At 42.4% G+C, this 27327-nt stretch overlaps 1 protein-coding gene across 2 annotated transcripts in view; it reads right to left on the bottom strand.

Moving 5' to 3' along the window:
* Positions 1-2421: 2421 nt before the first annotated feature.
* klhl5 (kelch-like family member 5) overlaps positions 2422-27327 on the bottom strand; it is a 44252-nt gene continuing 19346 nt past the window's right edge. For both annotated transcript variants that reach the window (XM_034593894.1, XM_034593884.1), the window contains 12 exons: positions 23800-23988; positions 18341-18477; positions 17833-18029; positions 15687-15899; positions 11221-11407; positions 10289-10513; positions 8965-9040; positions 8397-8483; positions 6404-6478; positions 5961-6098; positions 5682-5853; positions 2422-3839 (listed from right to left, as the gene is read on the bottom strand). In XM_034593894.1, the coding sequence (XP_034449785.1) occupies positions 3777-3839; positions 5682-5853; positions 5961-6098; positions 6404-6478; positions 8397-8483; positions 8965-9040; positions 10289-10513; positions 11221-11407; positions 15687-15899; positions 17833-18029; positions 18341-18477; positions 23800-23988 (1759 nt within the window). In that variant the 3' untranslated portion in view covers positions 2422-3776. The remainder of the gene's footprint in view (positions 3840-5681; positions 5854-5960; positions 6099-6403; positions 6479-8396; positions 8484-8964; positions 9041-10288; positions 10514-11220; positions 11408-15686; positions 15900-17832; positions 18030-18340; positions 18478-23799; positions 23989-27327) is intronic.

Here is a 27327-nt window from a genome sequence, read left to right as displayed (position 1 = left end):
GTAGATATTCACATTTCAACACCTTCTGCTCAGGAAGATCATGGGATGTGACCAAGAGCTCCATAACAGCAACTAAATGGAACATATACTGAAAGGGTATAGTAAACTATTAGCCTACATTATTTCACATCAATTTGTTGATATTCTAAAGAATTGCATTTGCATGCAAACAATGTGTAATAATATATTCTCTTTCTCAAACATGAGATCATTGACTATCGACGATCAAAGAGTACGATAAAGACGTCTGAAGGTACAAAATAAAAATGATTTCTCTTTTATTTCCCCAGAAGCTTTAAGCACCGTGCGACAGTGTTAGAAAAAATGTTCTGTATATTTTTCTTGCTGCTCCTTATTGAAGCGATATGTTTATCCTCGGGGACATATTGAAACCTAAGAATTCATGTTTGTCTCTCTCAGCAGCATTCAATCAAATGGAAATATATATATATATAAAGTTTTGTGAATCGTTTACACAGCTCCACATATTCAGACAGTTTTCTTTGGAAACTTTGAATCTCCTTTTGAATATTAAAATCATGTATAGTGTGTTTGGCTGCACAGCATATGCTTGGAATGACTGACTGGGCTAATTAACCCATGTGGAAAATGTAAACGTGCACACATGGGCATAGCACTGACAGACACTGAGGGAAAATGTCCAGCTGTTTTCAGGCTACCTCTACAGTTATGTGGGAACAGCCCTTTCTGCGTTCTTCTTGTTCCTGTCAGACATTATGAACTCAGGTGCCGTTAAGGCGGCAAGACAAGGTCACCGGCGTCATCTCTCAGCGCCAACAGGAGCCGTTTTGCTGGAGCTGGTCATGATCTAAAGCTTCCTCCGCGATAAATACCGGAGTGAATCAGCTGGCTACTGGCTGCTGTCTTGAGGTTAAAATATCTGTAAATTGTGAGCATTCCTCTTTCTCATTTCAGTTGGCGGACAATCTCAACCTGCTGCAGAGTCCCTGGTCTCAGGCTGCTGCTTTTAACTCAGAGCGTCCCCACTCAAGAGTAATGAGGATTCATATTAACCTCCAGGCCTGGGAAATGTTTTCAGAGAGATACTTCCTAAACCTTTGGAAACGGCTAAATCGCTAGTGCGGCTCTGATGGGAACGTTGTTAGAGATAAGAGCCACATATAAAGATAGAGATTTACACCATAATGACGTTTATAGTGATTGTGACAAATGTAAACTGCTGGTAAAAACATCTCCACCATAAACATGATTTAGCCATTACTGTTAAAGTGCCATGCTTGTGTTTTTCACGCAGGAGAACCCCCCCCCCCCCCCAAGAAACAAATGTTAAATCACATATTGACTTTAATGTATAAAAGACAGACAACAGCATATTACAGAAGCTTATAATGTACATACATAATTTATATAGTAAAAGAGGAGGTGAAATCTTCTGGTACAAAAAAGGTGGACGAGCAGCTGCACCATTAACCACCAACCCTCCTTTTATCACATCTTCATCTGAATTCATGGTACAAAATACACACACAGTAACACATGGCATATTTAGTGTGCACCATATAATATACAGCATAGTTCAATAAGACTACATACAGATTGTACATTTATTTATATACATAATATACTTGAATATGTCCCATGATTTGGAATGTCTGTCTTTATTTTTTACTCGTGACAACATCGACACAGTGGAGGTGACACACTTCTGCTCTGATCTTAAGAGAATTACTCTCCAAATAAACAGCGGGCGGCTCTGAGGGGGAAGAAAATAAAAATAATGCAGCAGTGCATTAGGCTTGAATAAACATCAGCTCAACTGTGGGGAATTTGCCAGTCTGCCCATCTCTGCTTTTTAGATGTCATGCTGGCAAATTTGTGAGGCTTTTCAATCTTCACTGACTCCTGGGGCACTTGGCTCTCAGCTGCATGTGTGTGTGTATGTATGTGTGTGTGTGTGTGTTTGTAAAGTGCATTCTGGGGGCTACATTAGCTCTAGATCTGTCAGCTCAGACAGGATGCCTGCTTTGCCTCTCAGTGTCAGGAGTTGGCTTTCTGTACGCTAGACAGACACACAGACGACACACACACACACACACACACACACACAGACACAGACACACAATCACATGTTCGCCGTGAACCTGCAGCCAGAACCTTCATGTTCGTCACATTTCAGGCTATTTAAGTTTTACTTACCCAAGCCCACAAAAATGAACACACAAGGTTGTTTCACAAGGCTGGCGTTCGGCTCGTGTCTCATGCTCGTGTCTGTCAAATCTAATAAAGCTTTGATCTCAACATCAAACAAAACATTGGCACTGGCTGAATCAACCTTATTAAATTCATGCTCTCGTTATATCGTCTGTTGTTCATTTTGCCCGAGTATCCAGCTCCGCTCTAAACCGTAGCAGTGTGTGTATTTGTATGTGCTTGTGTGTGTGTGGTGATGAAATGGTAGACTGGGGATGAAGAGAAAGCAGCAGGGAATTGAAGATATTGAGAGGGGAATGGGGAAGATTCTCATTTGAGATAAAAATATACTCCTTTCAATCTCTGAACGCCCAAACACGTGCACGCGCACGCACACACACACACACACACACACACACACACACACACACACACACACACACACACAGACAGAAACATCTACAGTGGATAAAAAGTAGGCGGCTGGCAGACAGAGGAGATCAACTGACCCTGTATAAAACCAGGTCTGTAAATAGCTGACCCTGTCCTCTGCAGGAAATTGAAAACTAAATTTCCATACAGGGATCAACAAGGGGCCACAGTATAATGACTGTTGTTATCACTCAAGACTATAAACCTGGTGACAGGGTTCACTGCACCTCAATTATGAAAAAATTTGAATGACATAATTTAAAAAGACAAAATATAAAGCACAAAGTGAGACAATTTGCCAGTGCAGCTTGTAAAAGAGATACGATAAATTGCATATCAGACTATACTGTATGCTTCTGATGCAACACAGAAGACACACACTCAGAATTATCACATAAAGCATGATGATGGGCATTAGACTTAAAAAAAAAAAAATAGGCCCAGAGTTGCTTACAGTACAGTTGTTCATAAGGTTGTGCTGATTATGTCAAAAGTCGTTCTTTTATCTGTCAGCGAGCGAGAGAGGCAGAGAAACAGGAGGAGAGCACTTGCCAACTGCAGCGTAAAAATAATAGGGAATATGTTAAAATAGCATCAATACACACTATCAGATATTGTTAGGAAAACTGAGGGCAAAAAGTGATGAGGCATCTCAGCCGTCTTGACAATCTCCCTCTGTCTCGCTCACCTTTCTGTCAGCAGAAATAGAAGCTGAAAGCAAGCATGTAAGGTTTGCCTGTGTGTGTCTGTGCGTGTGTGTCCCGTCTTGTCTACAGGAACAAAATAATAGGCAAGAAAAAAAAAGGTGCGAGACAGCTGTTCTGTCATGCTCAGATAAACACTGCAGATTCCTCTTCATCGTACGTATCGGTGGCAGTTCACTTCTGTGGCAGAAGTTAGCAGGATGTTCAACTGTGGAAACTTTACAAACAACCCCACACATGACTCAACCCTGAACCTTCCATGACACATTCAGGACATTTAAATGAATGATTGAGTACAATGTGACTCCGCTTACAAGTAAAACCTACCACTGTGTAAAAGAGTTCGATAATCAGCTTCTTTTTTTCTTCCGTGGGCAGATGCATCTCTGGGTTTAAGTGGCCGCATGTCAGTGAGGAGGGTCTTTGAGCCACATCAGGATCAGTCCCAGAGACGTCCACGGTTTGTGTTTATGTTTTCAGTCGGACGGCGACCACGCACGCTCCGGCCCTACCCAGACACAGAGGGGCCACCTGAGAGAAAACATGTAAAAACACAGGGTTCTCAGTCAAAGCTGGACGACAACAGGTAACACTACGTTTGTCTAAAACTGAGAGTTAAGTTTCCTGTTGTGCTGAAGGATTACAACCGGGGTTAGAACATTTCAGGTAAATATTTGGGGTCATGACATCTTTACCTCGGCCAAGGGGGCTATGTTTTCACCCCTGTCCGTTTGTTTGACAGCAGGATTACGCAGAAACATTACAGACTGGTGTGAGGATGGGACATCGGCCAAAAAAGAACCCATTAGATTTTGGCAGAGAGTCAGACTAATAGGCAGATCCAGGATGTTTTTTTTCACTTTCTTCAACATTTTTACAGATTTCCCAAAGATTAATTCCTGAATCTTGATGAAAAAAAAATCAGGCATATTTCAGGGACTGATATCTATGAATGTGTTTAATTTGTTGCAGCTTAAAAGGGATTTAAGGAGACTGTTGGGCCTTGGCAGAGGTATGTGTTCTACTGAGTCCTATTCTAGTTTTAAAAGTATTGGATAGTGGATAGATCAGTATTTATCTTATTGCTCAACTTGACTCAGAAAACCAAGTCATTTCATTTCCAGTAGTTTGGATTAATGTGCTTTTCTCAGGTCTCCCCCATAAAAACCCACTTCAGTGAGACTTGCACTCATTCAGAAACCTGTTGTTGGAGTAAACGACCAAGAAAAGTGAACACATCACACCGGCGTCTCTTCACTGTCCTCCAATGCATCAGAAAACGTTAAAGCACTGCTGCTTGTCTGTAAATCCTTCAGTGGCTAAGGACTGAAATGTATATACGATACTGTATGATCCCTCATACTGTTCCCTGAGTGCAAAGCAAACATGGAGCAGCAGCATTTTGCTCCTTTACACCACAGCTCGAACAAACTTCCCCAAAATTGTAATATCCATCTGGCATCGCAATGTTTGTCTTTTTTTGTTTTTATTACATCGATAAATGTGCCCAATAATTAAATAGGGTTTGTCTTGCCTCAGTTTGGAAAAACAATACTGTTATCCCTGCTTTGCTATTCTGTTAATCACCTCAGATGTATTTTGGGGATGGGGAACCATTGGTCTGTAAGGCTTAATTTTATGCACTATAATTAAATCAACAACACTGTGTATTCCCTCCACTAACTTCAAGCTAAATGCGATTCAGGGAGTAAGAAAACATGTTTTTGTTCTAAGTGAAGCTCTCGTGTGTTTTGTGGTTGTTGGTTTTTTTAGGCTACTGCTTCTACAGTTCAAACTGCCAGTCACATAATGTAAAGTGATGCTATGACAGGACAACACGATCTGGTTTTAGTGTCTGACAATGATCATAGGCCACATTTAATGATTTGTCCTCTTTGCATGTTTGAACATTCTCAGTTTTCTGTATCTGCCTACATATGCTCCCATCTTGTTCTCAGCACGGTGTGTTTTTCTAAAGTGGGAGATTTCCAGTGACTGTGGTTGGAAATCCTCTGAGGCTATACAGGAGATAAACTGAAGTGTGATAGACTGTAGCTGAATGAGATCGTTCAAGTTTGAAACAGTCGTCTCTATCTCCTGCTGCTGCAGGGACAAGGACAATATTAGCATGAGGAAAGCAGACATTTACAATATGACAAGTTACGTGGGAGGGAAGCTGTAACTGTGTGTTTATATAACATTTTTATTGGTGTACATCATGATTCATTACTTGTTTTTACGAACTCTAGTCAATGTGTCAGTGTATATATGAGTTCATACATAAATCTGCTATGTATGTGTGCACTACTCTAGATATATACATAGTGTGTGTGTGCATGTGCGTGTTTTACCATTGCGTTCATGCGTGTATACCTGTGTCCACTCATTTGTCTGGGGGTCGTAGGCTTCTACAGTATTGAGGTACACCTGACCATCATAACCGCCCACAGCATAGAGCCGGTCGCCAAGGAGACAAACACCAACTGCATCTCTGCTGATGCTCATGGGGGCAACTGCCGTCCACACGTCTGTCTGAGGGTCGTACCTGCACACACACGCATCATACACACAAATATTTACATCAAATACATTCAATTTATTCTTCTTCTTCTTGGCTGACAACAGCAGGGAAACAGTAACCAGTGGACTCACCTCTCCACACAGTCGCTTAACCGAGACGCCAGGGAAGAGGCAGGAGCATCGTGACCTCCGATGGCATACAGGAAGCCATGCCAGGTGGCCACACCCACGCCTCCACGTCTTTTAGCCATAGGAGCACAACTGTTCCACCTGTGGAAGGAAGAATAAAAGAGAGAATATCACATAAACTGAAGAAAAAAGACAAATTTGCTTAAACTGTTCTAAAATTTGCTTTGTTTTCTTTTGAAAGGAGATTATTGGCCAGGGACTAATAACAACAACCTCTCAGCCATTCCAGTGGAAACTATAACTATACTGAACAGAAGTAGTTTGAATGGGGACTGTTCTGGCATCCCTCTCAGGAGCTGTCTCCTCCGATCTGTCGGTAACTAAAGCGAGAGATAAAGCAGGAGACATCAATTAATTCTGGTCAGATGAAGTCCCTCGTCTCTGACCTGTTGGTGTGGGGGTCGAAACACTCCACTGAGCGCAGGCACGATGAGCCATCCCGACCTCCTACCGCATACAACCTGAGGAAGACAGGAAGATGGTGCTATCTCAGTGGACACACACACACACACACACAAGAAAACGCCTGCCTCACAAAACACGACACACATTTCTGGACTCTGGAAGTCCCTTTTCAATTTAGTGACACTTAAACAGATGGTACATGGGTGTGTTTGTGTATTCATGCCAACACTCATGGGGCCTCACAACCCCAAGCAGTCACTCACACTCTGTATGTGTGTGTGCGTGTGTCTTTGTGTGCGTGTGTGTACATGCATCCATGGATATGGAGTTTCGGGGGGTGAAGAAAGCAATGCATCAGAGCCAGTCAAGCAAGTAATGAGCTCCATCAGGCAAGCCCAGAGAATACACAACACATAAATGCACACCCACAAACACCCGCCGCCACGCGCATACACGACTGCTGGGCACGGATAACACAAACCAGTTGTTTCCATATTAATTAGCATCTATAAAGCCTTTCTCTCTAGTGTCTCTCTGAGGCACGAAAATAAGAAGAACAACGGTGCAATGCTGCAATTTTAATAAGCTCCTGTCTGCTGCTGGAGAATTCTGGGGCAAATGAGGAGATTCAAGCCCCGAACTTATCAAACCAGACTATTAAAACTCTCAGTTGGCAGTTTATTAGAAACACCTAGTTAAAAGTGATCCAGTACAACAATCCTGCAATAAATCCTCCCTACGTGGAGGTTATAAAGTTCAGCTTTTTTATTATTTATTATTTTTATTGATACTGTTAAACTGCACTGCAGTATACTGAGAAATGTCTGTTATTTAGCATAACTTCATTATTAGAAATAAGATGAACAAAACAATGTAAACAACTGCCTGTTTAACACAACACCATTAAAAAGCATCACAAACTGCAGCCTTCAAAATGAACACAAAGGTGAAGCTACAGCTTTGACCTATACTCCTACTCTACCAGGGCTGGGCAATAAAACAATATCAATAATTATCCCAATGTAATTTCATCAATAGCAATATAACAAAGGTTCAATATACATGGATATGTTGCTTATGCAGGAGGAGGAGGTAAAACACATTATTGATTAACCTCAGATTTGTAACATGTTTTTAAACAAAACATAAACGACATTGTGACATTTTTCATCTTGACAGAATTTGTCACCATTATAGCGTAGCCCTATGCTTTACTAGACTGCATACTTTAGCTAGGTGTACGTAACAAACTGTCCAGTGAGTGTGTGTGCTTAGCTGTACGTGTGTTTGTGAGGACCATTTCGAATTTATAGACCTAAAGATGGAGTGAGGACATTTTGGGTGGTCCTCACTTTTTCAAAGAGCTTAGGGTTAAGACTTCCCTGCTGCCTCTAGAGTTAGAGTTATGATTAGGTTTAGATTAGGTCAGATGCAGCTGTGTGTGTGTGTGTGTGTGTGTGTGTGTGTGTGTGTGTGTGTGTGTGTGTGTGTGTGTGTGTGTGTGTGTGTGTGTGTGTGTGTGTGTGAGTGTGTGTGTGTGTGTGAGTCAGAGGGAGAGAGACCCAAAGTCAGTCAAATAGCTCTCCATTGGTCTTGGCTCTACTCGAGCTCTAGATTTGGATTTCCGATTGGCTGTTTTTTTTATGGCACACAGTGACAATGTATTACATTCAGACATGTGAGGTGTCATGGAATCTACAGTACACGGTTATACAATGAAATGATGCTTCAGCTCGTGTCTAAATCATATAAATGCCGTGAATTTCTGGTAAAAAATGTCTCATAACATTACATTACATTCATTTAGCAGATGAATTTGTCCAGAGAGTCTCACAACAAATGGATTCAGCATGAACAGGAACAAGAGGTGATGAAAAAACGTTGGGGGCATGCTTAGAGCTGCAGGTCATGCACTAATATTTAATCTTTAACTTTGATGTAGTGTAGATTCAAGGGATTTGTGTGCTCACTTACTTGCCATTGAGCACAGCTACTCCCACAGTGCTTCTGGGTGTAGCCATACTTGCAACAAAGCTCCACTGTCGAGCCTGGGGATCCCACCTGGTGCAAAGAGAGTAAACAGTCTTAAATATTATGGAGTAGAACTTCAACGCATCTGTTTCATCAATTAGTAAATTGACAGATTATTGATTTATTCTTCCGGGTAAATTAAACGTTCTGCCAAATGTATCTGGTTCCAGCTTCTCAATCTTGAAAATTTGCCGTTTTCCAAAAACTGTAAATCTTGTCTGTTGGTTGGAAAAAATAAATTTTTAAGATGTCATGTTGGACTGGGTCAAAAATGTACACAATTTTATGACATTATATAAACCGATTGAATAATTGAGAAAACCATTGACAGATTATTCAATAGTTAAAGGCATATTATGGAGCACGGTTACTACAGATTTACAATAAGTGGTGAAACGCAGTGATAAGAGCAGTTATGACATTATATGTTTGCAGCTGCACCATTCAGCAGCAACATCTCTTTCTGAAAACAGCGTCCCCGTTTATTCAGCTGTGTGAAATAACACGTCACCTTTCCACTGTGCTGAGGTAGCTCCAGCCGTCATGTCCTCCTACTGCGTACATGGGGCCCTCCAGGACAGCTACACCTGCAGTGCACAACCACATGAGCATGATTAACTCATGGCAGCTTACCAAAACAATATCGGCTCGGACACATTCAGGACAATGAGTGTGAGCTTTTATTGCGCGTGCGGCCATACCCGGGCAATAAGTGTACGGAGTTAGCAGCATGTTGACACCTCCATACTCAAAGGATTTATCAGCCCAAACATCTGTGCTGCCAGATGTGTGTTTGATGCCTGCCTCCCTTCACACACACACACACACACACACACACACACATGCCCACACTAATATAAAAGGATGGAACACCAGCACAGCACGCCTTAGTGAATATTGTAATTAGAATAGTAGGTTTGCACAATGAGTAGGGAGACTGTCCTTCATGTACACAGGTTAAATCCACTCTGCTGAAGTGTCCTTGAGCACGACACTGAATCAATCTGCCATAGAGGAGTTCTGTGGCTGAAACTGACCTCTGACCTCTCAAACTCAATTAACTGTGTATTTTCTCAATAATTGGATGTGCATGGTATGATGCCAGGATTAGAATTTAAAAACCTTCATCAATCCTCTTACAAAAAGCTGATTAAGAGCCAGGATCCACACTTAAGATTACAGCGGCTTGGGAGAAAACCAATTAGAAAACCTACCAACACCCCCCTGTTTGAAATGGACTAATATTTCTCATTCCTTTTCAATATTTACATTTATCAGTTTTCTGTTGTTAGTAAACGACCAGGGTTAATCCAATGACATTTGGCACACCTCACACACCTCACACACCTCACACACCTCCTGCCCAATGACGTACCTTTGCCTCCTGATAGAGAAACAGGAGAAATAGAGACTGGATCTAACAAGTGACAGAGACATTTGTTCATTCATTCGGGTGCTGGAAACATTTTGTGCTTTCATAAAAATCCAAACCACACGTTTGTATGTGGTGAAGAAGTTTGACCATAATGTTCTGAACTTCAACTCCATCTCTCTGTCTCCTACTGGACAAGCTGCAGCATGTCTGAATCCTACAATCAGCTATAATTCATAACAACAGGTAAGGGGTATATCAACCATTCATATGCGTGGGAGCTTATTTTAACCATCTGTCTCCTGTCTTCCATTTGAAGGCTACCAGCTGGTATTCTGTCCTGCGTCAAGTCACATGAATATATTTTCTCCAGCCCCATCAGCAGTGATGGAAACATGATACAAGGGTGGTCACGCTAATGTTCGTATGTAAATCACATTTGTGTTCCAAAAAAGCTGCTCACCTAAGCCATGCCTGTGTGTGGACATGGGAGGCATGACGCTCCACGTTTTGCTGTGTGGGTTGTAACACTCCACAGTGTTAAGGGTCTTAAGTCCATCTCGGCCGCCCACAACGTAGAGACGGCCGTCGAGGACAGCTACACCAAACTGTAGACGCCGTCCACTCATGGTGGCCACCTGCCTCCAGCTGTCCTGACGCAGACAGTACTGCTCAATGCTGGTAGCACCTGGAAAACACGCAAACACAGAAAATGAAGGGGGATTATGCGGCTCTCTAATTTACAGGTGTTGATTTAACTGGGTGGTAATTCTGGAGGCTGCAGTGTGAGGCCCTGTTTAATGTTGAATTCACATCTCGTCAGAACACCAAAACCTTCGTGAAGGGAGGATTTACTGCAGAGCTATTGGATTAGACCGCATTAGTTTTAGCAAGTTCTACCCACAAACTGTATATGAAGACATGACAGCTCCCCATAAGTGAAGCCAGCTGAGGTAGAGGTCATAACCCCTGCCTCATCCATGTTAGTGGATGGGACATGGACTAAATTGAAAAGACAAAGTACACGTCAAATAACATTTTCTCAAAGATGGTTTCTGTTATTTTATGCAGTTCTTGTCATACTGTGATGTATGCTCTTCTGCTCGTTTTTCAGGCACCTTTGGTCTAAAGGTCATAGTTGGAAGCTGAGACTGACAAGCCCATGTTTCCTCGGGATGTCACTGCTATCACTTCCTCGCTATTGTGCAGACTCTGGCTCCAAATGCGCAAGATGGCAGTGTTCGTTTTCTGAAGGTTTTGGCTTCATTTCTGGAAAGTGGGATGAAGTGGAGACTCATTGTCCATCTTTACAAACAGTCTACGGTTGCATCTAATAAACTGAATATGTAGTGTACTGTCTAGTAGTGTGTGGATTTGTGCCTGTGACTTTTCTACCTTTTGTGGCGTCCATGCCACCCACAGCGAACATGGCTCCTACGGTGGCTTTGCGAGGTCGGGTACGAGGACTCTGAAGCAGGGGCCGGTGCTGCGGCAAGAGGTGATACTTCATCCCCTCCATCAGCAGCCGCTGGCACTCCACACTGTCCCGCAGCAGAGGGTTGGACTCAAGGTCTGCCAAGAACTGCACACAAACGAAAAAACTCCCACATGAACACACAGGGACACGTGACAACTTCTGTCAACGAGCAGCTGAAACAAATGCGGGGTATGTGTGTACTGTGGGTGAGGGCCAGTGTGGGTTACGATCTTGTCACTGATTGTGGATTGTGGAGGTCTGAGGGTCGAAAGAGAGCTGTTCTCTCATTGATTCAGAGATTAAATCAGACCAGCAGCCATTAGTGTGCACACACAGGCCCACACACACACAAAGAGCATGTACACACTGATCATCTGACACACTAGAGGACTAATCTGTCCTGAACATCTCATCAGTTTTTAGTCCATACCCTCTAACCTCATCTATGAACACACTCACTGGCATGCACGCACATTCACACACACACACACAGACACGAACACACACACACAAAGACACACCACAGAGCCAGGGGCTGTAGCAGGAGGCACTTCAATCCTTCCACAGGAAATCAGTGGCTGTGAGAGAGGCAGCGCAGCGAGAAGCAAGTTTTCCCAGAAGGCAAGAAGACTAGAAATGTACAATTTACATTTAGATAGGTGTGTGTTTGTGTGTGTTTGCATACGTGTGCGTGTGTGTGTGTTAGTCATTAGATGGAAAGCAGCAGAGGTTCCAGAGAAGCCTGATTTACAATCAAAATCATTTTAACTTGTGCAGAATGTGCACAAATGGCTGCTAAGTTATTTTTACACTCTCAGTTTTCCTCTGTGCTGTGGCCCATAATTCCCAAAACCACAAAAAAAAAAGGAAAAAAGAAAAATGCGGCCCAACTTCATTCAACTCGGTCACTGAATGTAAAATCACTTTTCCCAGCCAGACGTGGAGAGAGTAAAGCAAGCATGTTAAATGGATAAGCAGCTTACACGCCAGGGTGAACCCACACTTCTACTCCATGTATAATCACAGAGGCACAAATTAGGGTGAACCCTATTGCGGCATTCAATCGTGTATATGTGAGATAAACAAGGACCACGGTAGAAAAGCGTTTGTCCTCTTCTGTGTTATTGACCCATCACGCTGTGAAAGATTGAATATAAACTGGTCTGACTCCTGCAGCCGTCCCACGTTTTCCTCTTTTCGAGAAAATTGAGCTACCCTCTCTGTTTCATTTCACACTTCACAGAAGAGATAGGTATGTTCTTTGTCCACTTATAAACACACACTCACTTCCATACACATGAAAACATAACCTGACCATCCCCCTCTCTCATTTTTTCTAACATCTATCACTTGCCCTCTTTGTCTCGACTTTTTATGCATAGCCAGGCTTTACATCCTCCACTACACACAAGCACCACAAGAGTAGAGCTCACAATATTAGTCATTAGATGAAGAAGTTGGGCAGCACGGTGCAGCGGCGGTTAACACTGTCACCTCTGAGGCAGGAAGGTTCTGGTTTCTGGGTGCTTTCTCGGTTGAGTTTGTATGTTCACCCTGTGTCTGTGTGGCTTTTGTCTGGGTACTCTGGTTTCCTCCCACAGTCCAAAGGAATGCAGAGTAGGTTCATCTAAAAGTTGTGCGTCTGTGTGAATGTTTGTCTCGGTATGTTGGCCCTGCGAAACACAGGCAACCAGGGTGTACCCCGTCTCTCGCCCAATGTCAACTGGGATTGGTTCCAGCTCCCCATCGACCCTCAAAGGATAAGAAGTAAATATATTAGATGGATTTATAGACAGTCATCTGAAAATCAATCTGAAAATATTTTGATAATCAACTGGATGGATTGACAGTCACAATCCCCAGAGGATGAATCCTAATGACTGTGATCCCATCACTTCCACCATGAGGTTGACATTCAGAGTTTTATTATTGGATTGGATTGCTATGAAATTTGGCAAAGACATTCATGGTACTCAGAGAATGAATCTTAACAACCCCGGTAATGCCTGAAACCTGAATCGTCTGGCATCACTGTCAGTTTTTAATTGTGTCCGATACTTTGGTTTCTGAACAAAAACTTGAACAAAATGTTATACATTCTAATGAGCTGTGTTTAGTGTAAATGTTGGCATGTAAGCATTTCACCCACTCACATCACTGGGCATTAGAATAGCATCCTAGCACGGCGTTTAGTCTTGTTCAAGCATATATGAAAAAAAGAAATCGAAGTCTGTTCTTCTGGAAACTGAATTTGTATGTAGGTTTTAATCGTTTTTTCATCAGTGTATGAAAAATAAAGAAACTTGCAATCTTACTAACTAACTTACTTCTGCCTTTTGTGTGGGTCATGATGTTGATGAAGAAACCCAAACATACTTAGATTCTTCTTCATTCTTGTCAGAAAACCACCTCCTCTCGCTTTTAAGCACAGCGTGAGAAATGTGAAAGAGGAAGCAGGGCTTGCACTTCTCTCTTGAGCGTTCCTGTTTCATTCTTGAATCAATCTGAAGAGACTGCCTGAACATATTATATGGGACCGTTATCCCATATTGAAGCGATTATTGTGTTGAGCCACCGCCCATCCGCCCATGATGTTCTGCTTTTCACTCAGTTTGGTCATTGTGACTAACTACAAACACATTGGACGTGGTATGTTGAAGATATGTTGTAACTAACTCTGCCCTTTCTGCACTGTATATACAATATATCTGTTTGGTTCACATTGATTTACGGCCACAGATGCTGAGAAGATTAGAACAAGTGTGTGTGAGACAGTGGTAATAGGGAGCAGGGATTAAAGGTATTAATCTGATGAATTGACATCCACTCGATGAGTAAATCGCACGGCGGCCTAGATAGAGAACTGACTAATTGGTTGATGAAAATTGATTGGTTGTCTGTGTGAGGTTTAGATGTCATTTCACAGCTCCTGAGGTCGCTGGATGTTGATTAATTTGTCCGTTCAGCATGGTGCTGGTGGTGATACATTGTTAAAGGCGGAATCAACCCTCAGCTCTGTGTCTATAATCTATTTTTGCTCTCTCTCCTCTGTCGCTACCCGCCCAGCTGTACCTCTCTGCCATCCATCTTCTCCCTGGTTACATGTTGCAGCTACTTTGCGATTTCAGCTGACCGGGGCAAAGCCGTATATCTGAGGTGTTCATGCTGTGTACCACACAAGTGCACAAACAGGGAGATGTATAGATGCAGGCTGAGAGGATGGAGAGAGGAGGGGAGAGCCACAAGGGGAGTTTTATCTCTACACCTTCTTTATATATAGGGAGGGAAATGACTCATGAGGGAGATGAAGAGAACAGATAATTTAGCTGCAGTTAAGAGGGATATCACACTTAATTAAGGTTCAAAAAGATCGTGTGTGTATGTGTGTGTATGTGTGTGTATGTCTGTGTGTGTGTGTCTGTCTGTTTCCAATGCCTTAGGCAGCAACTGAGGTTCTGCCTAGCATATAAACTTCTCTGCATCACATTACCAGCCACAGACTCTGCTACACTTGGTAGTTAGAGGAGAGAGAAGTGTAGTAGGACATGTGTGCACACACACTCAGATACACACACACACACACACACACACACACACACACACACACACACACACACACACACACACACACACACACACACACACACACACACACACACACACACACACACACACACACACACGACAGAATAATGGTTGTGATCTACAGTTGATGACTATAGTCCCTGCAATTGCCTAAAGAGGTTCATGAAAGAGAGTGAGAGACGGATTGGAGCCAGAAAGTGGAAAAGAAGAAGAAGGAGAGACAAAAAAATAATTTGACCGTGGAAAACAAGGAACCGATCATTACGAGGAAATCTAACACAAACTCTCACCTCCTGCTGCGACAGATGTGAAGACATGAACAACATTGACACTAACAGTAGTCTCCCCATCAATATAAGACTCAGGCAAAGAGCCTCAGTATCTTTGAAAAGTGTTTGAACCGAATTAAGTGAAAAATGATGCTGAGAGCTCTCTCATGATCTGGAGAGAGAGTCGGTTTTATTGGCCCTGATATAAGACCAGTGTGTTCATGCCTGTAAATATTGAGTCTTTCAGAGTTATTCAGCCTTTAAAGTGTTTTGGTTAGTCCAGAGTAAACTGGAGTTTCTGAAGTCTGGCATAACATATTCTGCTGCCACAGAGAAAAGCAATGGAGTGAAAATGCTCCAGATCTGACCCATCTACATAAACACTGTCAACATCAATCTAAAATCAAGTGTTTAGAATTCTGTCCTATTCTCTTGTGAGTTTGACACAGTGAGGCACCAGAACAATTTTAATCTGATGATTAGATAATTAGTAAATAAAATCGTATGTTATAGCTCTTGGCAGCTCTCACCTGTGGCTGCAGCAGCGGCAGGCGGATGTGAGCAAGCAGCATAGGCAGGTGAGGTTGCCGAGTGGTGCAGTCATGACCGACCCACGTTAGCAAAGAGGTAACCACGGTTTCCTCATCAGGCACGTTGATGTCATCAGAAGTGAGCAGCCTCTCCATCTCGTCCATCGGGAGCAGCAGGAACTCCTGGCCTCCCACCACCTCTAAAAAGTGATCCTATAGGGCGGAGAGATAGTAAAACAACGGATGAAATCAATGCTAGAGTAGAGAGGAAAAGACAAATTAGTTTCTAAAGAGTAACAATCAATGAATAATTTATTGCAGGGTTAGAGGAGAAAGAGGAGAATTGAGAAGTGGGGAAATAAATCCGGAGGTTTTGCCTGGAGACAGAGATCAAGGGTTGGGAGGAGGTGGTGACATATGAAAGGAAATGAGGGGATGAGAAAGGTCAGAGAAAGATGAATGAGGAAAGCTGGAGAAAAAAGGGTGAGAGAGTAGGGCTGCAACTAACAACCATTTTCATTACTACTTCGACCGAGGAGGTTGATTTTTTGTCTAATTGTCTGTTAGTTAACATGATTGTGCAAAAATTACTGGACAGATTTCCCCCAAACTTGGAAGGATGTTGTATAAGTCAGGAAAACAAACCCGCTGAATTTTGGTGCAGATGCAGATCAATGGGCAAATCCAGGAATCTTTTTATATATAATTTAGATAAGGTATTTTTCAGCATTTTTGTTGGTTTCTCAGAGAATAATTCATGGATCTTGATGAAAAGAATCAGGCATGTTTAGGGGGAGTGATATTAAGAGTGTTTGCGATTTGTTGCAGATCTGAAAAAAAATCCAGATCTAGTGAATTTAAATGTGGTTTTATAAGGGCACCGTTGAACCTTCGGATAGCTATACACTCTCTGAGTTCCCTGCTAGTTGATTAATGTTAATTATTATTTTAGAAGATGTATCAATTAATTGTTTGGCCTTTAGTGTCAGAATATAGATATAGCAGATGTCCATCACAACTTCCTGGTCCACAAGGTGACATCTTCAAAGTCCAAAGAGATACTTATCTCACAGAAGAAAACCCTTAAAAATAAGAAGCTGGATCCAGGGAATGTCATTTTTGCTTGGAAAATGTCTTGAATGATAAATAAAGGACTGTAATGACAGTAGCAGTTACATTTCCTGTCAATTAGCTAATTGTTAGAGATCTAATAGTGATTGAATTTGAATAGAAATCAGAAGTAAAAACAAAAACTAGACGTTAAAAGGTAGAGGCAAGAAAAAAAAAAAACAGCTTGCAGCACATAGTAATTGTGTGTAATTGTGTGGACAGGGACAATAAGGAAGGCAATGATAATGGAAATAATGGTTGTTAGTGTAATACTGTGACTAATAAGTTTGTCATAGTTATTATAGTTGTGTTTTCTTATTTCTGCTTTTTTTATGTTGAGGGAAGTATTATTTGTGGGAATTATAAAAGGGGAGAAAGAAAATGTAAATGTGACCTGGTTCCCACATAAATAGGCTGCACTGCTCTCTACCAAGTCACGCTATTGTGTAGCTCCGTAATAATCCTTTGAGTAATATATGTGTGTAAATTCATTACTGACTCAGTCAAACCCAGATAAAGCCACCTTTACGACATAATTACCGCAGATTAAAGTTTAAGAATAATCCACTTAGAGAGAAAGAAAGAGAGGAACAGTGACATTGACGGAGTCAGACGCAGAGAGGGAGGCTGGTTGAAGGGAACGGCACATAAAAAGATAGGAGAGAGAGCAAGAAAAAGAATAATCAAGTCGATGAAGGAGCTATTTCACTGTCACCATAGCAACCCGCTGCTGAAAACAGCCATTGTGGCGGTAATGGTGTGTGGCGCTTTGTGAAAGATGAACCAATTTGTTACTCAAAATAACATCAAGGCTGGAAGATGACCAAAAAATCGGAGAGGGGGAAGCTTTACAGAGGTGGAGAAGGATAGTTGTGAAAGGAAAAGGGGACACAGAACCTGAACAATGTTTTAAATACATTAAATATCATCGGCTGTCTACCTGAATCTACGTCATTATTTTATCATGTTTCATTCTTTTTCATGTGGCGACTCTATAGGCGCAGGAGGTAGAGATGTAAAGCGGCCGTGTACATACCATAGTGTAGGCGTGAGCAGCCCTCTGCAGGTCGTAACAGCCCTGAGCGTCGGCGTAGGAGCGAATGCCCAGACAGTTGGAGGGGTGGAGCTGCTTCATGAGGAAGGAGCAGCAGGCCTGAACCACAGAGGACAACTGCAGCAGGCAAGAGGCTGACAGCAGAGATTCGATGGTGTCCTCCCTCAACTCAAGACGCCCTGAGCAACAGAAAGAGGGAAGGGATGAAGTGGACAGATAAAGAACAGAAAGGCACCCAGAGAGCACGTACTTCCACCAGGGCCAATGTCCTATCTTGGCAGTTTAAAGACAATGAAAAAAAATATATCCTGGATCCAGGATATTTTTATCCATTTATCCAAATCCGCTCCAAAATCGCATGGATTCTTCCTCCACAAAATTTCAGGGAAATCGGATGTCTTTTTTGAGTAATCCTGCTAACTAACAAACAAACGCGGATGAAAACCAAACCTCCTTGTCGGTGGTAATAATGCAGTGCATGTGTGCGTACCTGTGTATGCATACTGCACTAAGACCCACAACGCATCAGGGTCTACTCCCTCCATCTTCACCTCTTCCTGCTTGGCCTCCAGCAAATCACTGGTGAACATGGCCGCAAAGTAGTCGGATACAGATGAGAGGATGAGTCTGTGGGAGGAGAGAGTGTCAGGCATTAGTCAGGATGGACAGCTGTAATGGAGGAACAGAGGACTCTGACCTTGCTGGAAAGACGAGTGTGGGAAGACGGGGGAAAGCTGCAGAGACGGACAGAGCAGCCCGGACATGAAGACACAACCAGACAACACTCATCCTGCATCAGCCCGTTTGGGTCGAATAGCTTCAGAAACCAGCTGCACCTCCTTCAATGTGAACGACAGATTGCAGCAGTGCATGTCCTAAATACACATCTTCACCTCTTTACAACAGCCTTTTCACTCCCCCTTCCGGTGTGGCTGTTTGAATTGTTCAAATGTGGTCAGAGTACACATATGAAGAATGCAGTTCTGAGAAACCATAAACTGACACTTGGTCAATGTAAAGTGTGAAAGTCTACTGCTACATGACTGAATGTCACAAGGTCACAACAAGCATGTGCAATGACCAAACATGTGCAAGAGTGGGAAATTGGAACTACAGACATGGCTGGGGTGCACATTTAATAGAGCAGACGTATGAGGTAGGATCATAGACTGTATATAAAGACGGAGGACACATCTCCACTTCCTCCCACTATCAAGAAATGGAAGCCAAAAATCTCCGATTCAAACGCTGCCATCTTGGGCTGAAGACGCTATTTGGAGTCAGAGTCTGCACAGAAGCAATCTGGGGATGGAGCTATGGTGTCAAGGTCCCGCCAATACACACACTCGACCAATCATGAGTCAGTCTCAGCTGTCAATCATGACGTTTCACCCAGCTTTAATTTATAGTATCAGATAAGTAATTAAAACCAGATTTTTTCAGGGGGGGGAAAAAAGCACATGAACATACATCAGTGTGATAACTACCTAAAATGACAGAAACCATCTTTGAGGAAAAACTGTAGTATTTGGACTTTTCAGTTTGACCCAAATCCCATCCACTAACATGGAGGAGGCGGAGGTTTATGACCTATACTGCAGACAGCCACCAGCGGTCAAACAATAACAAAACTATAAGTCGGTGTGCAGCATCCTGAGAGACAGGTGTTGTGGGCTAGAAAGTATCTTGTGTCAAAAGTCATGAGAAAATAATCAACCGTGACAGATAATGTCTCGTCACATGTGTGGGAGGTTTTCAGAAAACTACACGGAAGGTGTCTCCACTGACTCGCACAAGAACAAGCAAAGACTTTCATGTTTTACAGTGATTCTCCATCATTGCCTCTGACAGATTTAGACTTAAGCCCCTTTACATTACTGTGACGACCATTTAACACGTCAGTCTCTTGTCTGAATAAGCAGTTTCGTCACTTTTTTGGAACCAAGCAATATCTCCGTAAAACTTTCAGCACAGCACAGGTTTGAATTAATTCTGTCACATTAACATAGAGGCGACTGAAGGGCAAGGTAAAACATTGCAGGGAGAGAGGTGCACATCTTGTAACATTAGGGCCTTCTACATCAATTCTCCATATAGTTATAGGAGGACCAACAACAGGACAGAGTAAATAGACTAGTAATTATTACAGCAGTAGGGATCATAAAATCCTACATGTTCTGTACAGCAGACAGGAATAAAATGGCTCATCACTGCAGGTAATATTTGACTTCTGGCTCTTGTTAGAATCCCTCATATTGGGACCCTCTGTCTATATTCCTCTCTGAAGAGATGTAGAGGTATGAGGGAGAACAAATCTGTGCAAACAAAAGCTTTGCATGTGCCTAAGGCCTCTCCAGATGTTTGTACACACCGAGCATCGCACTAAGAATTAGTAGTGAGAATTAAGTCTTTAAAACAATGAGAAAACATATGATAAAAAATGAAGTTTTAAACGTGTGACATAAGAGACACTGACATAAACTCTTATTTGTGTAGGGTAGATGGAACATGGTACATGCAGATGCCATAAGGGCCTGTGGCTTGTTTTCCACACAGATAATGTAATAACACATCCCCATTTACAAGGTCTGAAGCAAGAGATCGTCTTAACTACGACTGCAATCAAAGCTTATTTTCATTATTGATTAATCTGCCAATACTGACTTCCTACGGTCAAGAGAAATGTATTCAGATTGCTTAATTTATTTGATCAACAGCCCATACATTATATAACATAATAAGATAACCATTATAAATAACAAAGAAAGTCCTCTTGTTAAAACAGACATGTGATATTTTGCTTAAAAAATGAACTAAATCATTATTGAAATAGCTGCAGATTATTTGTTGTCTGCTGTTGCAGCATCTTAACATCCTGATGTTCCATGTCATATTTTCCAAAGAATGAAGAATGAAAAGAAAAACTAATAACAAAAGGCAAAGCTGCTCAAAGGTCACTACTGTAATTTCACTTATGCTGTGTGTCAAGTCTCTGTCTCGTTATTACATCCTCTAACTCTCTAGAGATGTTTTTACCCCGACTGTCCCCTGTTCAAGGGCTTTTACTAATCTGTACCTCTTCCTGCCTTTAGTTACTCATGGCTTGTTATGTTGAGATATTACAGTCTTCATTTCCCCATGTAATTCACCGAAAAGTTCCCTCGAAAAAAGATTTTTTATAAAAGACAACCGCAGCCAAATCAAGTCCTGGCATGCATGTACAAAAAAACTGAAATGCCAATCCCTGCTGTCAGATGGGAGATTATTCAATTTGCATGTGTCAGTTGCAGCAGCTGAGCTCGTGGAGGACAGACAGAAAAGAAAGAGAGGAACATGTTTGATGTAAGGTCAAAGAAAAATAAAGAGTTGTGAGAAAAAGATAGATGGCGAAATGAAGAGAAAGCCGGATGAAGGACAGAGAAGTATTATCTATAAGGTCACTCGGAAGAAGGCATTTACTTAATTTTCCCCCCACAACAATCCATTACCCTTTCATGTCACCATGAAGTTCATCACGCACACGCACGCACGCATACACACACAAATATCAAGGTATTAAAAAAGTACCAGAAAGTAACTGTTAAATAATTCAAATGCAGCATTTTTCCTTCCTTGCTCTTGGAAATGTCTTCATAAATGAGGTGGTGACTGAGGGATGTCTCTTTCATCCTTCACATGATCCAGTATTTTTTAAGTCGTGAGCTAAATACAGATTATAAGAAATAAATTGATCACAATAAATCTCACATTAAAGCTCTGTTGGATGCCCATATTCACTCTTTTTATTTTTTTCCATAGTGATGCATTCTTAAATCGTACGGATTTACTGTTTTCACTGTTTGCATGTCCTTTGTTGACTTCATGGTCAGCAGACTTGTGTGTGTGTGTGTATTGTGCACGCACACTGAATATGTATGAGCTATGTGCTTGTGTATAATCTCATTACTGAGTGTGACACTAGGACCTTGACAGATAGCCTAAAGCGCAGATGAGCAGTGCGTATGTATGTGCATGTGTGTGTTTTAGAGACAGAGATGTCAAAGACGTGAAGCTGTGAGCGAGTCAAAGAGCATACAGTAGTGGGCTATTTATTTTACACACAACGACAAATGCAGCGTGGTGAAGACAGAGACATGGCAGGCGGTGTGTCACACTGTAATGGAGAGTAAGATAGCACAGAGAAGACAAAATGCCGGAGTGATGACAACAGGAAACAGATGAGTTAGACTCAGGAAAGGAGGAAACTGAACACTGTATCTGTTTGAGTGTGGATGTGCCGCCTGGTAGAGATACAGAAGTGGAAAAAACGATAGGGGAAAAACAAGTGGAGGGTGGTAGGAAAGACTTACTTCATAATTTAGACTTTTCTCTACACCTACTCAAAAATACAGCTGTAGGAGTTGCACAGTTTTAGTGATGCTAATTGAGAGGCTGCAACATTGCAATCAGTCGATCTGTCAGCGGTCAGTACACCTCTTTGGTACAGAATGAAATATCTCAACATGGAATGGGTGGACTACCAGAGAGTGAATCTAATGGGTTTGCTAATCCCCACCACCAGCAGCAGGTCAAAGTCACAGACAAACAAAACATCCGGTACAACTGAAGTTCTGTGTTTGTTCAACTCTCCAGCCCTCGGTCGGGAGTAATGAGACCATTTTGGTTTCGTGGGTCACCACACGATGCCCAATGCACTCGAAAACATACTTGGACAAGTAGTACAAAGTAAAGTTCTTTCTTCCTCGAGAGAAAGGGTGGAGACTAACCGATTGGTACACTAATGTTAAAGCGTCTAAGGCACCCTGTGGGATTGTCTCTAATGCAGTGGATTAGACTGTTGGGGGCTAGAATGGCTGTAGACTCTACGTGTTGTTGTAAGAAAAGTACACATGATCCATAATGTGCACGTAATGAGTCCCAGAAGCATATATTGATCCATAATAATGGTACACAATACTTTCTGCATCAATATTAGCTAAAATCATGAGAGGTAGCAGTGTCCAGATGGGGGTACACAAATAGATTTGTATAGGGTACAGCCCCAGAGACAAAAAACTACAACTGTGCTATACTTTTTTTTAAACACACATATAGAGCCTGAGTTTTGCTGTTCGCAACAAACTCCACAAGAAACAAGGAGCTATACACAGCCCCAGTGTTCAGCACGTACGCTACATTTGTTTGTGTACATGTAAGATGGAGAGAGGGAGAGTAAGGGGGTGTATGTTTTGTTCCCAGAAAAGCTTCTTTATCCTACACATACAATAAATCAATTGCAAACAAAACAAACACTTTCAAACATAGATTTCTTCACACTCCAACCCTCTTGCTGGCACACACGCACGCACGCACTCACACTCACACACAAACACACAGCTTCAGACACCGACACACTCTTTTACATACACCATTAGGATTCTTCTACAGCAGGGTCTTTTGTTTGTCACCATCTGTGCCTGGAGGACCAAATCAAATGAGGCAGAAGAGGCAGGCGGTGAGAGAAAAGGAGTCTTTCTGCTAGTGGAGGGCCGCTCTTCTGTCTCATCCTCGTGCAGATGGACCGTGCTGCTGCACCAGTGGCCACATGCCCAGAGAGCGACAGCCACAGAGCAGTGTAGTGAGAGGCCTATGAGGTGGATGACAGGCACGTGTGTGTGTGTGTGTGTGTGTGATGCATGATTCAGAGGCTCATTTGAAAATGTGCAACAGAGAGACTACAAAGATAAAAAAGGGGACTTTCATGAGCATGAATGTGTTTTTTCTGCATTTCCAAACAGTATCCTGTGTGTTCGGTGTGTGTGTGTGTTTGTGTACAGACGTTGAGGTATTTGTGGTACCACGTGAGCATGATTGTACATGTTTGTTAACACTGCCCAGAAAGTTTTATGAAACTGGCAGAGAAGAGGAAGTAGACAAAATATGCAACGTTTCACTTCTCTTTGCTCCTACCTGTGTGCGGGTATCCGCCTCTCTCCGGCCACCAGTATGACATCACACAGCTGCCGGCTCCTCAGGTAGCCCTCCATCTTGCGGAAGGTGATGTCAGCATGGGACATGGCGGTGAACATACAGTCCTCTGGAAATGCACACGGCTCCATTGACATGCATGAGGAGAGTGTGGCGCTGCTGTTCGACGTCCTGTATGCACGCAGCGACACGCAGACCAGGACCAACATTCACACAAACACAAATGCACACACACAGAGAAACAAAGACAAGGAGACAGAAGCTTAGCGTGCATGTGAAGACACTGATTTTCTTTTGTATAAGACAAAGGGACAGATGTGTGGAGAGAGCTACACCAGCTGCTCCATGTCTTCCATGTGTCACCTTCTTCTTTGTGCCATTCCCTCACATGTATTTGCACTCTTCTTTACTTTGAGCAGGGTTACAGTGTGTCGCCAAGAGCAGACAAAAGCTCCTTAATGGTCCAATTACTAGGAGTAAATGGCCAGATAAATTTAACCCACTTAAAAGAGAAGCTGCCAATTAAATAGCTGTGGGAGCTGAGCCCATAGGATAAGCAGTAATTTACTCTGCTCCCTAATGGCAACCAGTTTCCAAGAATCTACACCGACAACTAGAAACGAAGCAGAGTTTGGGGCTTCAACATTCGTTATCGGCTGGTGAAAGTGTTGAGGCCCAGGGCTGTTATGTCTTATTCTTCCCGTCAAACCTGATGAGATCTGTGTGTGTATAAGAGAGAGGGCTGGTGTGTGTGAGTGTGTGTGTTTTCGTCAAAGATAAGCACTGACGTGAATCATCACCCAAACCAGCATTTAATTTATGAGAGCCTGAGTTGTTACTTCCATTTTTAATTTAACGGCAGAAGAGGCAGGACTGACTCGACAGCACAAAGAGATAAGAAACGTAGTGACACTCTAAGGAAGATATCCCTGAGCAGCAGAAGAGAAATTGTTATTTTCATACATGTTTGGAATGATGTTACATAATATTATGTTATTCCACTTATCAGACTATGCTGCTCCAGGAGGCATCTTTCAGATTTTCCCTCCGTCTAAAAGTTTACTGTCAACACTCTCATTGTTTAAACCCCCCTCCTTTCCCAGCATCAAACAGGAGACCGACACAGACAGGGACTATCCGATGACCATTGTGGAGCATTTAACAGCTTAAGAACGAGAAGTTGGTGGAAACCAAATATAGAGCTAAGAGGAAAATGTAGCCACAAACATGATTCCAAAGGACCACATAATGTTGCTCCATGTCTGCTGGATGTTTAAATAGGGATCTGTCTGTTTGCTAATACCATTTACTGCATGTTTAAAGCTCTCTGAGGCAAATCTGTGATTTTGTGCGTTGCAAATGAAATTGACTTGAATCTCAGGCACTATTAATAAAGGTTGTAAGTGCCATGCACACAAATTGCTTTGTGCTGCTGCTGCTACAACAACAACAACAGGTGCCATCTCCCCTCTGATCCTCTATATTTATCTCCTTTCCACACTTTCATATCTTGAACGAATCTCATCCATCACTCACTTCATTCCAGCTCATCCCTACATCCTTCTTTGCCTCGCTTCTCTCTCTTCCCTGTCCCATTCTTACCCTCCGAGGAGGCTTTTTGGCTGGCTTTCCTGTCCTCGAGTACGAGGGTGTGAGCGTGCATGTAGACAAATGGTGTGGCTAAATACAGCCAGAGGAGATGGCTTTGAAGTGGGGGGCATGCTGCCTTCCAGTCCACTTAATTGAGCCTGGCAGGCACTCAACATGGACCGGGAGGGAGAAAACCAGAGAGACAGGAGAAAGAGAGAGCGAGTCTGGGACGAATCAACACCATGCAGCCAGATTTTTTTAAACCCCTGCACCAGGCAAGGACATCCACACAACTGTAATTCAGTGTCTCTCGCCCCGCTTCTCTCACATTAGCCTCTAGACTAATGCAAATTAAACTTTGTTCTGTAAGCTGATGTATGATGTGATCATACGCATGACACTCGTAAGCACATGTTACACCCTCCTGTTACACACATGCAAATGCTTTCGTTTCCCAAACAAAAAGAGACAGAGAGGGGGGGGGGGAAGAGAGAGAGAGAGAGAGAGAGAGAGAGAGAGAGAGAGAGAGAGAGAGAACAGGATTAAAGGGGATAGGAGGGAGAGTTGAGAAAGTAAAAGAGAAAGAAGATGTAGCCATGTTGAGCCTTCAGACACTCTGGGATTCAGTATGCATCCCTTCCTGTGATCCCATTTGGGACTCTGCCACCCGTGTTCTCAGAGTATCATACTGTGCACAGAGGCTCCCGGGGGGAGAGGATGAATAGCATCATACACAAATAAATCACAAAACTTACATGCACAGAGCTGCACATACTGCAGACACTAATCTCTGTGTTGGTATGGCAACCATAACATGTGCATGGACATGGCTTTATCCATGCAGATGTGCAATACATACTCAAAATCAGCTCAGGCTCACAACTGAATTTCTTTGTCTATGCTAAGGAGGCTGGTGTATGTGTACGTTTGTGTTACAATTAAGCATAAGTAATTTTCTGTGTAAGCACTAAAGCATCAAGCTTTGCATAACAACAGATATTTTTTAAAACCATAATTCTCTCCCTGCGTGTTTCTCTCTCACACACGCAAACATACACAATAAAAACGAATGGGGTGTAGGATGAAAGAGCTTCCGACATTAATCCATTTAAAAAAATACATCTGAATTTGCTCCCACTGAAAGCGGATTTTAAGTGTGAGTGAGTGAGTGAGTGAGTGTGTATGAGCGTGTCCTATGAATCATTTATATTTTCTGATGTGTGTCTTGGGAACACAAAGTAGGATAGGAAGCTTTCAGATGCATCATTATGCCGGAATAATAAACACACACACACAGACACACACAAACACACTCTGTGGCTTTCTTCCTTATTCCTTTACTTCCTCACATTTACTGCTGCATCATAATAAAAACATAAATCGTTGAGTCTGTGCAGATGCGCTCAAGAGGAGTTATGATGCCCTAATTACTTTGTTTTCGCAGTCTCCGTGGCAACCGTTACTTAAATACCCTTTCACACCACTATAGCTGGATGGCCACGCCTATGCAACACACACACTCCATCATGCATGTGCACACAAACGTGCCGAGCACTAAGGAGTGCGAGTGAAAGCTGGAGAAACGATATAAATGTCAAGTGCAGTATGTAGCTAGACTTTTAAGCTCTGCCCTGGAGTCACGTTGTTAATTTGACTCTGAAAATCCCATATAAAAAAAAAAAGTGTAGCATTTGAGTTTGTGTAGGTTGCGGGGACAAATCAGTGGACCACATGCCCCCCCCCCCAAAAGGCACATCTCTATGTAATGACCCTACTGCATGCTGTCTGAACATCCTCTTGTTAAGCCTATTCCTAAATAATCACCTCTATTTACTCTTAGTGGTGCAACTATTGAATATTTCCATTATGGAATAATCTGCACATTCTTTTCTCAAATAATCATCTTCTCTATGAAATATT

This window comes from Hippoglossus hippoglossus, chromosome 1 (assembly GCF_009819705.1).
Source record: "Hippoglossus hippoglossus isolate fHipHip1 chromosome 1, fHipHip1.pri, whole genome shotgun sequence".
Lineage (NCBI taxonomy): Eukaryota > Metazoa > Chordata > Actinopteri > Pleuronectiformes > Pleuronectidae > Hippoglossus > Hippoglossus hippoglossus.
The sequence above is the reverse complement of the archived record's forward strand: the minus strand, read 5'-3'. Positions and strand labels throughout refer to the sequence as shown.